Source organism: Tupaia chinensis, unplaced genomic scaffold (genome assembly GCF_000334495.1).
Source record: "Tupaia chinensis unplaced genomic scaffold, TupChi_1.0 Scaffold000078_1, whole genome shotgun sequence".
Lineage (NCBI taxonomy): Eukaryota > Metazoa > Chordata > Mammalia > Scandentia > Tupaiidae > Tupaia > Tupaia belangeri.
Window position 1 is genome coordinate 1,005,082 of NW_006159539.1, and position 14,579 is coordinate 1,019,660.

General features: G+C 56.7%; 2 protein-coding genes across 3 annotated transcripts in view; one reads left to right on the forward strand and one right to left on the reverse strand.

The window, feature by feature from the left end:
* TSPAN3 (tetraspanin 3) overlaps nucleotides 1-2,951 on the forward strand; it is a 32,547-nt gene extending 29,596 nt beyond the window's left edge. The window contains exon 7 of the mRNA XM_014584832.1: nucleotides 2,075-2,951. Within this exon, the coding sequence (XP_014440318.1) occupies nucleotides 2,075-2,167 (93 nt within the window). The 3' untranslated portion in view covers nucleotides 2,168-2,951. The remainder of the gene's footprint in view (nucleotides 1-2,074) is intronic.
* Nucleotides 2,952-8,382: 5,431 nt separating this feature from the next.
* PSTPIP1 (proline-serine-threonine phosphatase interacting protein 1) overlaps nucleotides 8,383-14,579 on the reverse strand; it is a 15,423-nt gene continuing 9,226 nt past the window's right edge. The window contains exons 6-15 of one of the 2 annotated variants that reach the window (XM_027768918.1): nucleotides 14,155-14,217; nucleotides 13,669-13,767; nucleotides 12,827-12,872; nucleotides 12,123-12,202; nucleotides 11,546-11,644; nucleotides 10,623-10,719; nucleotides 10,140-10,230; nucleotides 9,663-9,718; nucleotides 9,312-9,445; nucleotides 8,383-8,646 (exon numbers count right to left, since the gene is read on the reverse strand). In XM_027768918.1, coding sequence (XP_027624719.1) covers nucleotides 8,515-8,646; nucleotides 9,312-9,445; nucleotides 9,663-9,718; nucleotides 10,140-10,230; nucleotides 10,623-10,719; nucleotides 11,546-11,644; nucleotides 12,123-12,202; nucleotides 12,827-12,872; nucleotides 13,669-13,767; nucleotides 14,155-14,217 — 897 coding nt within the window. In that variant the 3' untranslated portion in view covers nucleotides 8,383-8,514. Of the gene's footprint in view, nucleotides 8,647-9,311; nucleotides 9,446-9,662; nucleotides 9,719-10,139; nucleotides 10,289-10,622; nucleotides 10,720-11,545; nucleotides 11,645-12,122; nucleotides 12,203-12,826; nucleotides 12,873-13,668; nucleotides 13,768-14,154; nucleotides 14,218-14,579 lie in introns of both variants that reach the window. The other variant, XR_003548153.1, reaches the window with a different exon arrangement.

The following is a 14,579-nucleotide window of genomic DNA, read 5'->3' on the forward strand; positions in this document are numbered from 1 at the left end:
AAGAGTGGTTTGTTTGTTTTTAAATTTTGCTGTAGGGCATATGCACTTACCAGAGAGAAAGTGAGAAAGCACCTCCTGCAAGAACACCACACCCTTCTCCATTTCTCTTTCTTTTTTAGGATTTGAGGCATGTACACATACGCACTTGATGTGTTTTTCAAGTTGCCTGGTCCAGGGCTTGGACCGCAAAGTTGACCATGTGGGATCCAGCCACCTTAACCACCATACCTCTGACTGGCCCCAGAAGTCAGTTTTTTAATCATTATTTTTCACTATATTTTGTAATCCTTTTCTACAATTTTTGCTTTTGGTGGGTATTGTGTTTGGGAATAGCTGAAGATCCATTTTCATGACTTGAATATTGCAGGGGGAAATTTCATTGCAAGAAAAAATATTGGAACTAAAACCTGTAATATTTTCAAGTCTGTTGGGAAAAAACATGTTAAGAATTATTTAATTTTATTTATTCAGTTTGAACACAGAGAGACAGAGAAAAAGGGAAAGTGAGAAAGCTAGCTGCTGGGTCCAGGACTTGAACCAGAGTCAGCCACATGGGGGTCCAGCACCATTAATCACCACACCACCTGCCAGCCTCCGAAAATTTCAAGAGTGAATAAAATTTCAGTATAGCAGAGTTTTCGAAATGTAACAGTGGTTAATGGTGAGCATAGAAAGTTACTTACTGTATAGAGGTTAGTAAGTTCCTGAAAAGATGCATTCCTAAGCCCAAGTAGAGTTTATATTAAGGTTGTTTTTAGATCAATACAACTTGACTTAATTAAAATAAGAGAGAGAGGATCAGCAGGTGACATGGTGGTTGAGGCGACAGGATTCTACCTGACTGACTGCACGATTATGCTATTTTGAGTCGCAGACCTACAGCTTGGAAAACACACTGGGCATGTGTGCGTGTGTGTCAAAAACCCTGAGAGGAGAATGGAGGAGAAGGGATAGGTGTGGCCATCTCCCCTGGGGGGTGATTTCCCATTTTCTGTCTTTCTGGTGAGTGCATACGCTATATAGCAAAAATTTCTCCAAAAATTTTTTTAAAAATAAAAAATGTACTGCGTATGGGGACCAGCAGATGACATAATGATTTACGTCACTGGACTCCCACATGGCTAGCCACAGTTTGAATCCTGGACCCAGATGCCTCTGTGTGTGTGTCTGAAACCCCGAGGAGAGAATGGAAAAGGGATTGTGGTGTGGCCATTCCCCAGAGCATGATTTCTTGCTTTCTGTCTCTGTCTTTCCAGCGAGTGCACACACCCTGTAGCAAAAATCTCTCTTAATAAAAAAAAAAAGTATTGCATATGTAATACCACCATGATTTCTTGCTTTCTGTCTCTGTCTTTCCAGCGAGTGCACACACCCTGTAGCAAAAATCTCTCTTAATAAAAAAAAAAGTATTGCATATGTAATACCACTCAACCAAGCCTAGATTTCAAAAATGGTAAATGTGAAAGAAACAAAAACCTTTAAAGTATGGCTTTTGGCCTCAGATGAGTTTTCTTTCATAGGGCTACCCCTATACTCTGTTTTGTAGGTTATTACAAAGCCTCGGTCCTCAGAATCCAGGTGCCTGAAACGACGACCCTAACTGACACACTATTCTCAATCATTCCAGCCCTAGACCTTCCGTGTTTAATATGGAAGTCTCTAGCCACATCTGTCTAAACTTAAATTACTTTAATTAAAATTAAAAACGGCTCCTCAGTTGCATCACTGACATTGCAGGTGCCCGGTGGCCCCACATGGCTGCCGGGCTGGACGGTGCCAAGGTAGAGTGTCCTCACTGCGGCCTGTTTTCGGGACAGCTGCTCCGCGTTGGTGGTGGGTGGCAATAGGAGCCTGGTGCTGCTCATGGAGTCTTCCTGGGGGTGGGAAGGTGGGAAAGCGGAAGTTGAGTACTTCTTGGGTCTTTCAAAACCACCATTGGGGAGAAATCCCTTTCGTCGTTGTCACTTCTGTGTTTTGATGATCCAGGCCATCGAACTGTGGAACAGCTCCGCTGCCATAGAGAGGCAGCTGCAGAGAGGTTCAACCTGTTTTCACCGTGGTTTTCTCCCCACAGCTGCTGGGCATGCTGTGTGCGTGCATCGTGCTGTGCCGACGGAGTAGAGACCCGGCTTACGAGCTCCTCATCACCGGCGGGACCTACGCATAGGAGGCACCTCGGGCCTGAGCTTCGAGGCTTGCTCTGATTTGGAAGGTGAACTGAGAAGGTCTGCTGTCGGCCTCCTGAGTTCATCCTGTGCGAGCGCCGTGCGGTCTGGTCGGAGCAGCGGCTCCTCGCGTCCCCTCCTACCTCCCCGCCCGCCCGCGGCATCCCCTTGTTCTAGCTCCTCTCCATGCCCGGGCTGCTAAGTACGCCGGTAAACGTTCTAATCTCAGAGCCTTCGCGGTTGCTAGTGTGGTAGAATTACAGAGGGCGGGGCTGCTTCTGGTGCCCCTAGGCAGTGAAGGGGCTGGCGCAGAAGGATCACCGGGCCCAGGCCCTGTTGCCTGCACAGTGGAGAACTCTTGGCCAAAGGTTTTTGGGGAGGGGGAGGAAGCCAGCTGTCTGGTTAATGGGAACACCAGATGGTGCCCCTCATCAGTGTCCTTTTAAAAAATATATATGTAGTCCAGTAAGATAGCAGCTGTACAGAATGGCTAAAATAGATGTTAGAATCATACGATGTGTATTTTGGTCCATCTTCAAAATTAGACTGACCTTTGGAACTAGGATCTAGTGGGTTTTAATCAAAGCTGGCTTTATAGGAGGAGTATAATGCGTGCACTACTGTTTGAAAACAACTGGTGTGAGTGTGTGTGTGGCTGTGCCCATTCATCGTAAGTCTTAAACTTGTTAGGCATAATGTACCCACGTAGACTAGCTGAGCAGTATGTAGACGTGATCTCGGTTGTAAATAGAAAACTAATTCAATAAACTCTATCAGCCCTCTCAACACGTAGTTTTTCATCGTTTTGGGGATATTTCCCTTCCCGAGAATCAGCGTAATGTTTTCTGCTCTCTACAGTTCATCGCAGTTTGCGTGTGTTCTTTACATCTGGGATCTGCATGTGTTTTCTTTTTATCTGTTGCCTCAGTATTCAAAAGCCACAGGTGCTTTTCAGTCTAGTGTGTCCTACAAATAGTGGAGCATATCCTGTGTGCTTGCCTCTAAGAGTCTGTGGTAATACTGTCCTGAGGTCCCGTCCTGGAGACACACAGACCAACTTTGGTCGTAGTAGTGAAAGAATGGGAGCACAGAGGAGGAGCCCAGAGAGCTCAGGGCTGTCCTGGAGGAGACGCCCCGGCTTGGGGGCCGGACAGGTTCTGCGGGAGAGTGCACACAGGAGCGGGAGGGGCTGCCTGTGCAGCACAGTGTGCCTGGAGCTTGAGAGTTGTGACATATTTTTCTGTGTTTTTTTCTATGCAAAAATGTATCATAACTTTTAGTGCAGTACGAGGCTGGGGGGAAGAAGCAGCTCGTTGCTACAGGTTGTTGTCACTTCTCTACCTGTCATTTGACAGGGCTTGTCTTACCACCTCTTTAAAATAGTTTTGTTTATTTATTTTAAGAGAGAGAATTTTGCTACAGAGTGCGTGCTCTTACCAGGGAAACAGAGAAAGCAGTAAGTCACCCCCCAGGGGGGATGGCCACCCTGCAGTCCCTTCTCCTCCAGTCTCCTCTCGGGATTTTGGGCACACACGCACATGCCTGGCATGAGTTTTAAGCCTCTGAGTCTGGGACTCAAACTGTGGTCAGCCACGTGGGAGTCCAGTGACGTAACCATTACATCATCTGCTAGTCCCAAAATTGTTGTTTTTAACAAAAATAATTGGTGCTTTTAAATCAGACATTTGTAAAGAGTGAAGTGCCAAGTTTAGCCAGGTCTGTCTTTCCAGACTCTGTGTAGAAACAGACCTGGTAGTGAGTTTTGCTTTTTGCTGTTGAGTGGATTTTGCCCAACAAGATCACCTTTTCTCTTCCTAACACTTTTTTCGTGTCAGAGGCCGCACTCGTGGTCCCTTTTTGGCAGCCATATCGGTGTCTCAGTACCATGGTCACTCAGTGCACAGTGGAGGGGCTTGGTGGCTGCTTCCAGCCTTGCCGCAGTAGACACCACCCGACACACGCTGGCGGGCAGTGGCGTTCTTACTGAGCTGAAGTCTACGTGGCTCTAACCCCATCCTGTCACGGCAAACATGAAGCATTCCGTTTGCTCGCAGTGTGTGCGGCCCCCGCCTTCATCTAATTCGTCATCCGCGGCATGCATTTTTGCATGGAGTCAAGGATAAAACTTTAGTAGTGGATTTATTACTGTGGTTTGAAGCTTTCATAGATTGATCCTTTTCTCCAAAAACATTGTATCTGTTTATATTTTCCTACATCCTGTTGACACTTAGGCTATTGGAGAGGTTTTTACTATAGGGTGCACACGCTCCCCAGAAAGACAGGAGACAGAGAGACCCCACCTCTGGGGGGTGATTTCTCACTTTCTGTCTCTCTGTCTCTCTCTGTCTGTCTGGCGAGCGCACGCGCCCTATAGCAAAAACCTCTCCAAAAAAACAAAAAAAAGAATTGCCAGGAGAATGTTTATGCACGAGCTCAGCTTGCAGAGGTTCAGTTTCAGTTTGGTTCAGGTGGGACCAAAACAGCATGCTTAAAAGCTGCTCAGGTGGGGCCAGCAGGTAGCATGGTGGTTAAGGGACTGGATCCCACGTGGCCACCGTGGTTCGAGTCCTGGACTGGTTGCTTGAGAATCACACTGAACACATGTGCATGCACATGCATGCCCCAAATCTTCAAAGTGGAAAAGCAGGGATTGCAGCATGGCCATCCTCCCAGGGGGTGGTTTCTCACTTTGTCTCTCTTTGCCTCTCTCTGGCTGGTACAAGCGCCCTAGAGCAAAACCCTAAAAAACAAAAGCTGCTCAGATGATTCCATTGAGCAGCTAGGGCCAAGAACCACTGCCAGCCCCGTGTGCAGACTCCAGAGGAGAGCTCCGATGGAGTGGGGTTGCCCTTTCCCACTCCCTTGGGCCCCTAGGGCATTCTACTGAACACATTTCAAAAGCTATGGCTCGTGGTCCTGTCGTCCTGTAAGGATGGTAGGGCCAGCAAGCCCACCAACCAGCCAGGTCACCCTTATGGTGAGGCTGCTGGGCCTAGAACTAGGAATGGCAGGGGACGGTGGTCAGAATTGGTGTTGGATGCCAGTGGTGATGTGTGCCCTTTGGCTACATGATGGCCTGTGACTTGTCACCCCTGGGAAGGACACCATTGGAAGCCACAGCTGTCCAAGAGGGCATGTGAGTAAGGACAGTTAAACGCAAAGCTGTGTTGATTATAGCCAGATACGGAGGTTGTGGGCCTTTTTGTTAAAGTTATAAACCCAGGCTGATGGCCTGCTGGTTCACGTCTTAGACTCTGTGACTTGAGAAATGTGCTGGGCATGCGTGCTCAGGATCTTGATAAGAGAAGTGTTAGAGGAGGGCTCGCAGCATGGCTGTGCACCATGGGGAGTGCTTTCTCACTCCTCCTGCCCCTCCTTCATCTCCCCCTCCCCCATGAGCACATGCATCACCTGGAAAAATTTTAGAAGGTAGTAACCTTTTCAATTTAATTAGCATTTACCCGTTATCTGATTTGAACCTTACAGGAATAGCAATTTGCATAGGGGCATATTGCACCCATCTTACTGATGAGGACTTTGAGGCCTTGAGAAATCGTGACTTGCTTAAGCCCGCCCCTCTGCCCGGTGCCATCTCCTCTGTTGGGCAGGCCACCCTCCATGCAGGTGCTTCCAGCACTGGGGTTGGACCTGGTGTTGGGGGTGGAGAGAGCTACAGAGGCAGTGACTCTGGCTTGGGCTAGTTTGTGAAGTTTTTCCTGATAGACGTGACCCGAAAGTCACCTCCAGTTCTGTCCCCCGGCTGCCCACCCGCCTGCCCGCAGAGCAGCCCCCCTAGTACTTGCTGCCCATCACCCCGAGCCGCAGGATCTGCTGTCTCTCAGAGATGATGATGACCAATACCTCAGCCGGAGTTTCCGAGCAGGCTTTGCAGTGGACGGAATGTTCCGTCAAGAAGACGAGGCGTTCTAGGGGAGAGGTAGAGCCCGGAAGCTGCCTTCCCACCCTCTTCCCTGGGCCATGTGCCACCTGACCCCAGCAGTCAGTCTCCTTGGCCGTCCTGCACCTGCTGCTGCCCTTCCCCCTCCCTCACCGAGTCCACCTGGGGCTTCCATGTGCATGCCTCGCGTCTTCCCTGTCCCCGTCCCACCTGCCTGACAGCCACCTAAGCCTGTCCTCTACTTCCTGCACTTTGCCAAATCACCTGCCAGCCGAAGTGCCACTTCCAGGCAGGCCTCCGTCCTCTGTAGGATAGCCAGCCCTGAGCTTCCCCTGTTCCCTGCGTGTCTGGTATCAGAGTCATCAGGAAGCGTGTCTCTGCCCCTTTTGTGGGGGTAGGTGAGCTGTTGGAGGGCGTCATATTCCGGCTTAGCGTACCCTCATTGGACACAGGCACATGCACGGTGTCAGGAGGTCTTGGTTAGGTACTCTGGAGTGTCTGCATGGCCTGGAACCAGGCTGGGCCTGCCGGGCTTGATGTGTATGCCCTGGGCAGCATTTCTGGCCCAGGTGAGCTTTTCATAGCTAAGTCCCCGTCAGGTGACTCCTTCAGGGGAGCGTAAGACCAAGCACCAGATTGCATTTAGTTCTCCAAACATCCGTGTTTGAGCTGTGGTAGTGTCGGGGACAGCTGTGCCCACCTGGCCAGCTCTCACAGGATGTGCCGTATGAGGGAGAATGACACAGAGAGGGTTTGAGCATCAATCTGAGTGATTTCAGAGGACCAGGGCCTTTTCTCACCCCAGCTGCAGCACATGCTCAGGAGGGGAGCAGCGATGGGTGACATCTAGCCGCCAGCTGGCCTTGCCCAAGCTCAGAGCCCTGCTCCCAGGGTCTCGCACCTGGGAATACCTGGCCCAGACGGGTAACCTCGGCCAGCAAAACAGCCCTCAGGCTGCGTTAGAGACGCATGTGAGGCCCAGGCTGTGTAGGCAGGGTGTTTTGGTGGGCCTCTGTGCTACAGGGAGCCCTTGTACTCTGCTTCTGACATCTGTCCGGCATGCGGGAGAGCCTCCTGCTCCCTGCTACCCTTGGGCACACACCCACCCCCTCTGGTGCCGTCTCCTCTCCTGGGCAGGCTGTCCTCTGCAGGCAACTCCAGCACCCCATATGCTGCTATCAGGTGGTGGCCAAGCCCCAGGCCCAGGGCAGGCTCCCATGGGATGAGCCGAGCCCTGTCCATCAGAGATGGTGGCCCGGGTTGGCAGGGAGGGCACAGTGCAGGAGGTGGGAGGGGTCCTCCCAAGTCTCATCTGGTCTGAGTCCTGGGAATTCCAGTGATGACCTTCACTCTGTTCTCTGTCACATGCATGTCCCCTCTGCCTACAGTGGAGCCACCAGAAGCAGGAAGTAGTGAAAAGGAATCTCCCATTTCCTTTGCTTGTCCAGGGCCGCCTCTTCCCAGGTGACAGCTGTCAACTTCCTGAGCCACTCAGTCCTCTTAACCAGGTCACGATCTCTGCACAGAGCTGGAGCCTGAAGCCCCACTCACCTCGCCCTCTGTCCAGAGCAGTCCTCAAAAGCGCGTGCAGGAGCTGTTGGCAGTCTTGGGTGGATGGTGTGCAGGGAGCAGTGGCACCATCCCCAGGCCCTGCAGCGTGTGCCCGCAGTGCCCCATCCACCCCACAGGTCCCGCTCTGGCCCGCTGTGCTGGCAGCACTGGGGATCCTGCAGTGAGCTTGGGCTGGGCCGGCACCGCTCCGAGAGCCTTTGGCAGGGCTGGGGCCTGCCGGGGTGGAGTGGGGCTTGGCCGCAGACAACGGCGTGTCTCTTGGGCCTGAAAGGGCTGGAGGGCCTCGCACAGCAGGAGTGTGGCCATCCCTGTGCCCAGGTCAGCCTGCACGACCCAGGAACCCTACCTGGACGGGCGTGTTGGGTTTGAGGAATGGCTCCATCCTTTTATCTGTGAGTCCTCGTCCTTCACCCTGGTCACAGTCTGTTGTCTCACCTCAGGGCCTTTGCATGCGCTAATTCCCCAGTGTGGCGTCTTTGCCCACACCCTTCTCTGTCCCTTCTGAGCGCTTAACTCTGATGTCACCTTGGGCTGGCCCACTGGGTCTCTCTTGCATTCCGGGAGCTCCTAGCGACTGGCCTGGCCTCTTCTCCTCTGTCCCCAGCAAACCCTGGGACTGGCTGGGGCCTTCCAGGATGACAGCTAGCTGTCTAAGACCCCTGCCTCTCCTGCCTCCCACCCCCGACCCTTTGCTGCCTCTGAACATTTGACACTAGGGCAGGAGGAAGAAAAAAGGGAACCGGCAGACCAGGAGGAAAGAACACACTCCTTTATTCCATAGGAGACACTCCTGGGGGGCACCAACACTGTCCCTTCCCTGGAGCAGAGAGCATTCCTGACTCCACAGGCAGGTGGGGCCCCATGGGTGCTGCCCCTTCCTCAGAGCTTCTCCAGGTAGGAACCAGGGACAAACCCCTGCTGCCCATTCCTCTCCACCGTCCACCAGCCATCCTCCCCTTCCAGGATGACCTCCAGGATATCTCCTGCAGACATGTCCAGCTCGTCGGGATTCTAGGCAAGAGATTGAAAGCACGGGAGGGTGGGGAGGCTGCTGGGAGGGTGTGGCCTGGCTTGCCTGGCCCCAGCAGTAAGTGCGAGCTCATCTCCCAGGGCAGCCCCTTGGAGATATAGGCTGTGGGGTGCGAGGGACTTGGCCTCCTGAGCCTTTCAGCACAGGCCTCCGCTGCCCTCATGTTCCAGACAGTGCCTGGAGGGCTTGGGTTCTCGCCAGGCCCCAAGCTGAGGGCTGCCCAGCATAGCCTCAGCCTGTTCCAGTGTCACGAGTGCCTCCTCATTCTCAGGCCTGGCCCCCAGGTCTGCCTTTAGCTCAGGGCAGAGGGCATACTGGGTCCTGTGTCTGCCTGGACCTGTCCTCTCCCATGGACGTTAGAGCGCCCAGCCTGGCACAGTGGAAGGACTGGGCCCAGGGTGCACAGCTGCACCCCCAGATCATAGCCACAGGTAGCCCCAGGCCCTGACTGTCCCCTGCACACGTGCACACACACACACACGCACAGCCCATGTGGACAGTAGCCATGTAGTCGCCACACGTGTGCGTACATGCTGGCCTTGGCCTTCACGGAGGAGGCTGGCTGAGGCCCTGCTGAGCCTGGGTGCTGCCCCTGGTGCCCGTACCCAGGCCCACTCCCACTCCCGGGGCCTACACACAGGCTCACCTGGGCTGTGTAGTCGTAGAGCGCGCGGTAGCCCAGGGGTGGTGCACTGGGGTTCCCCGGTGTCTCCTGCACGGCAATGGCGGCATAGACGCCCTCCATGCGCTCAGGGGTGGAGGTCAGGGTCTCTGTAGAGACTGAGAGTAGGGGGTGGGGGAGCTGAACCTTGCCCTTTCCAAGGACATGGCCCCTAGAAGTCTACCCATGAAAGGGCAGTTTTCTCGAGCTTGGCCCACCACTTGCCCCCACTGCTGTGGGAAGGCACACCCTTCCCCTTTGGGTATCTCAGAAGCCTCATCTGTGGCATATAGGAGTCCTCTCCTTTCCCCGATGTCCCCACATCACCCCAGTTACCAGCAGGAGTTGCCAAAGAGGTGGTCTTGGGACTTCCGTGTAGTAGGCCAGAGAACCTGAGGGCAGGGGGAGAAGGATAGAGTCGCCTGACACCCAAGGGCCCTTTGCCAGGGCTGGGGGTGCCCCGTGGAGGGCTAAGACCCTGCAGCCTCAGGGAAGATGCTCAGGTCCCCATCTGCCAGACTCATGCCGGCCCCTAACCGCCTCCCCCTGGACAGAAGATTTCAGCCATACACAGGGGACCCATGGCCATGCAGGGGTGTCTGTGTGTGACTAGTGCCCCCCACCCCCCACCATGTGCCTGGCTCCAGTCTCGCTGGGGGCTGCCCCGCAGCTCTGAGCACAGTGGGTGTCTGTCCTCTGGGAGGCTGAAGTGCACCTGTCTCCCCTCACCAGAGGGCCGGCACACACCAGGTGCTCGTAACGTGTGAAAATGCTCCTCTGCTTCCCAGCCCACCCACCGGGCCCCCACCCTACCTCTTTATCATGCCGCAGGATGGCTGGATGCCGGGGCTGCCAGACATAGGGGCCACTTCCCGGTCGTAGTAGTTCTGGTAGGGCACCGGAGCTGGGGACGGGAAGCCCGTGAGGCCCAGCGTGGCTCAGCGGGGGCACGGAGGCAGGACCTGCCCGAAGACCCAGACTGGGTCCTTCCTGGCATTGAGAAAGGGGCCTCACTTCCACGAGAGACCCCACTGAGGGTACCGCTGAGACGGAATATTCTGGACTGGGTGGGGGCTGCAGCAGGTTCCTCACCCTAATTCTCCATCATCTCCTCTTTTGAGGGCTCTTAGCTCTGCTTGTTCTTTTTTTGGCCTGGGGAGAGGCAGCAGGCCAGGGACCCAGCCAGGGGGCTACACTGTCCTCTCCTCCAGATCTCGCCAGAACCCTCCCCTGAAGGCATCTGTGAGCCACCCCAGCCCTGCCCTGGCAGGGGAGGCTCAGAGAAACTGGCCTCACCTGGGGGCTCGGTGCCTGTGCTCTTGGCATGGATGAAGCCGTCGATGTCAGCATCTACACTGCAGCCTTCCAGTGTTAGCCGCACTTCCTCGTAGAGCTGGGGTGGGGGAGAGCAGAGGCCAGGGCCAGGCTCACCCACATTGCCCATGCTGGTCAAGGGCTGTCCCCTTGTCATCTGCCAGGTCCTCATCCCACGTGCCCCTCCCAGACCTGTCCCGCACAACTTGGCACCTGTAACCAGCCATGGAGGGTAACTTCCTCAGGCCCGCCTGAGGCTCGAGCCCTCCTCAGCACACAGGGACTTACCGCACACGCCTGTCCTCTGCAGTAGGCACAGTTTTCCCTTTTCATAGAGGAGGTGACCCAGAGGAGAGTGACTTGCCCAGGGTCACAGAGCTAGAGTGTAATGCAGCCTGGCCTGATCCAGGATGTGTGGGCCTGGAGCCTAGCTGCTGCCCCTGTGCCATGGGGAGGCCGCCCCTGGGCAGTCTAGTCAACCAAAACTCACACCCCATGGGCAGGAGGACCCACCCGTCCCACCTGGTGCCTTGGGCTCAGCATGGGAACCAGGACACCCTGGAGATGGGGGCAGAAGAGGGCAGGGCCTTGGCTCCTGTGAGCATCAGGCCTGGAGTGAGCAGCCAGGTTCCCCCAGCCTCTGCTCACCTCACCGAGGCTGTGCTCCACCCCTGCAGGGGGAGCTAGTGCTCTGGGGCTCAGAGCAGATCCTAGGGCCTTGGGAGAGGAGGCAGAAGCCTGCTCATGGCAGAGGTACAGCTCTCTAAGCAGACACACCACAGCCCTGTGCACACTGAGCCCAGTCCTCGGGCTGCTGGTAGCAGGGCCTGGACCCCAGGACTAGGTATGTGCCCACTGGCCCAGGTGAGCCTGGCACACCATTGCCCCATACCCCGCACCCTCACCTCGTCATCCTTGACGCACTGCATGGAGAGCTGGTTGCAGTGCACCCATAGTGCATTGCGGAGGATGGTCAGCCGGTCAGACTCCTGAAGCTGAAAGGCCTGGGGGTGGGAGGGAGGTGAACAGGGAGGAGGGGTAGCAGGCCAGGCTGGGCACACCCAAGCTCCAGGAGATGACCTGGTGGCCCCCACCCCACCTCTGCCTGGCTAGAGGCTGCTAGGAGAATGTGGGCTACCTGGGACTCCTGCCCCTGCCTCCCTCCAGACCTCACGCTAGAAGAGGCTGGAGTCGGGAGGGGAGTGAGGACACAGGATCCCAGGTCCAGAGCCCTGCCTGCCAGGCCCTGTCTAGAGCAGGGCACAGGAAGCTGTGCCTTCCGTCTGGGTCCTGTTTCGGCTTCAGCACAAAGGGGTGAAGGATGCCTCCTTGTACCAAGGGACCCAGGGCCCACCCTGGGCCTGACGAGTAGGATGCGCAAGTGAACAATCGCTATCCCCGCTGCCTCATCTCTTCCCGTGAAGCTGCTGGAGCAGGGGTCGTGGATCGCTGGGGAGACTGGGGCCCCGTGTGGTCGCTCACCTCACAGGTGGTCCGGTGCTCCTGCTCCCACTCGCCCCGCACCTTCTCCAGCTGCTCAATGTTCTGCCTGTACACCCGCTCTGGAAGCACAGGGGCCTTGCTGCTCCTCAGGGCTCCCCGCAAGTCTTTCTGCAAGTCTTTCTGTGATGACCTAGCCCCCCACTGTGCTCCAAGTGCCCTCAGGCTGGAGTGGAGCCCTGGGCTGGGAGGTAGAGGGACCCTCTAGAGCTGGTGGGCAGGGAGCCAGCAGGTGTGGCCACGACCTTGTCCCTGATCTCCAGGGTCACCTATGGCCCAGCCAAGGGGAGAGGTGGAGCAGAGGGAGAACGGGGAGCTCCCTGTCTGTCCTAGAAGGGAGGCCCGCAGTGACGGACGTGCTGGGGACCTGAGGGAGGACTGGGAGGGACAGGCCCAGACCAGGCTCTGCACACGTGCGTGCTTCAGGGTGTGCGTGCGTGTGTACCAGATGAGAGATTGGCCACCGTGGATGTGGCCCTGCCGATGCAGGCTCTGAGCCTGAGGCCTGGTGCAAATGCTGTCACCACTAACGGGCAAGTCACTCCACCTTCCTGTGCCTCCTCTTTCTTGTCTGTTAGATAGCTACCTGGCGTGCTCATTGTCAGGACAGAGCAGTCTTGCAGAGCACGTGTCTGTCTGCTTCGTGCGCTCTGGGTGGGTGCCCCAGAGGTAGGGGCGGGCCGTACCTGCCTCCGTGGCCGAGTCCTTGCACTGCTTGGCTTTGTTCTGGCTCTGAGGGGACACAGGGAACTGTGTCTCAGCGGGCTGAGCCCCTGCCCCGTCTGAGCCTAGCTGGCCCCAGCCCTTGAGCTCCCAGCCTTCCTTCCACCCCAAGTGACCGCTGCACCTGGCCACCAGGGGGTCACTCAGGAGCCAACTCTGGACAGTCTCACCCCACGAAAGACTGGGCTGGCTCCCAGAGAGGAAATGACCCTGGCAACCTGCAGCCTGTGTAGCCACACACGAAACATGGCCGTCCTGCTGGAGGGGTGTGGGCTGGGCCTGGCCCCGACTCACTGCCTCCAGACTTCTGCCCTTGACCTCAGCCTTCCCGTCTGTGCAGTGGGTGACATATGCTTAGCCCTAGGGGACTCTGATCCCATGTCCTGACCAGGGGACCACAGCAGACAGAGCATGGGCCCTGACCTAGGGGGTGGACCCCTCCCTGCTGCCCCTGCTCTAAGCCCTGGACAGTCTCACCATCCCAGTCTTTACCCTAGCGGTGACATGGGCCTGCCCGGACACAGTCCGAGGATCCACACTGCCCCCTGAGCCCGGACTAGCACGGCCGCCTGCTCTGAGGACGGCTCAGGCGCAGATAGGAGGTGGCAAAGGGCATCAAGCTGACCGCACCCCCTGCCCAGGCCGCAGAGTCCAGGGAATCCGCAGGGGCTCTGTCTAGAGCAGAGCAGGTGAGAGACAGGATCGAGGGGGCTCCAGCACAGCCTTTGCCCACAGGTGTCTGCAGTGCCCCTTCCCTGCCTCCCAGCCCCGCCCCGCCGTGGTGACATCACGAGTCCCCACACACCTTCTCCACTTGTTTCTGGTGGCCGTTGGCACTGATGCGCTCGAAAGCCTGCTCTGCATCGTCTGCGTCCCGGCACTTCTGCTCATACGTTTTCTTGGACTTGGGGCGTGAGGGGGCATATGATGGGTGAGAGCCCTTCTATGTGTTCCCCGGTCACAGCTCTGCACCCCGCCTCCCGCCTCCCACCTCTGTCAGGGAGCTGGGGGAGTGGGGCCTCCTGGCCGACGGCAAGGGTGAGAGTCCAGCAAGGAGATGAGATATGGCAGGGGCCATTGGCTTGGCCGGCCCCTTCCCCTGGGGGCAGCCAGGCCTGCCTGGGGCCTGGTCCCTGGTCCCAAGAATGCCACCCACTCTTCCCTCCCTCCTCTCGCCCAGTGCCTTACAGGACACATCTGGGAGCCCAGCAGACCCTGTGCAAGCTCGTTGAGATACCCCACGGGGCTCCAGGAGCACAGCCAGGGAGGGTCCGTGGGGCCTGGTGCTCACCTCCATGGTCTTCTTGTAGAGTGACAGCTTGCTCTTCTGGACCCGGTCCATGACGGCCTCATACTGCAGGGGACACGAGGCTCTGAGCAGGGGGCCGTGGCCTCAGGACGCTCCCCTAGGCCAAGAGGATGGGGTGTCCCTGGGCTGAGGCACAGCAGCCCTCCTGTCCCTGGGAGTGACAGGATAATGCCCATTCCCTCCCAGAGCCCGCTCCATCACAGCTGCCCTCAGAACCAAAGGCTGAGCGGAGCCCGGGGCCCAGCGTGCCCAGGTGCCATCTCCAGCGGGGAGCGTCTCGCCTGTGTGCACACACGTGCACACGCACCTCCCCGCATCGCCGTGGCTCAGGACGCCACCCTGGGAACCCTGGAGGCCGAGAGCCGGCTCAGGCAGGCAGGCCGGTCATGTGGCCACACTGATTCCTG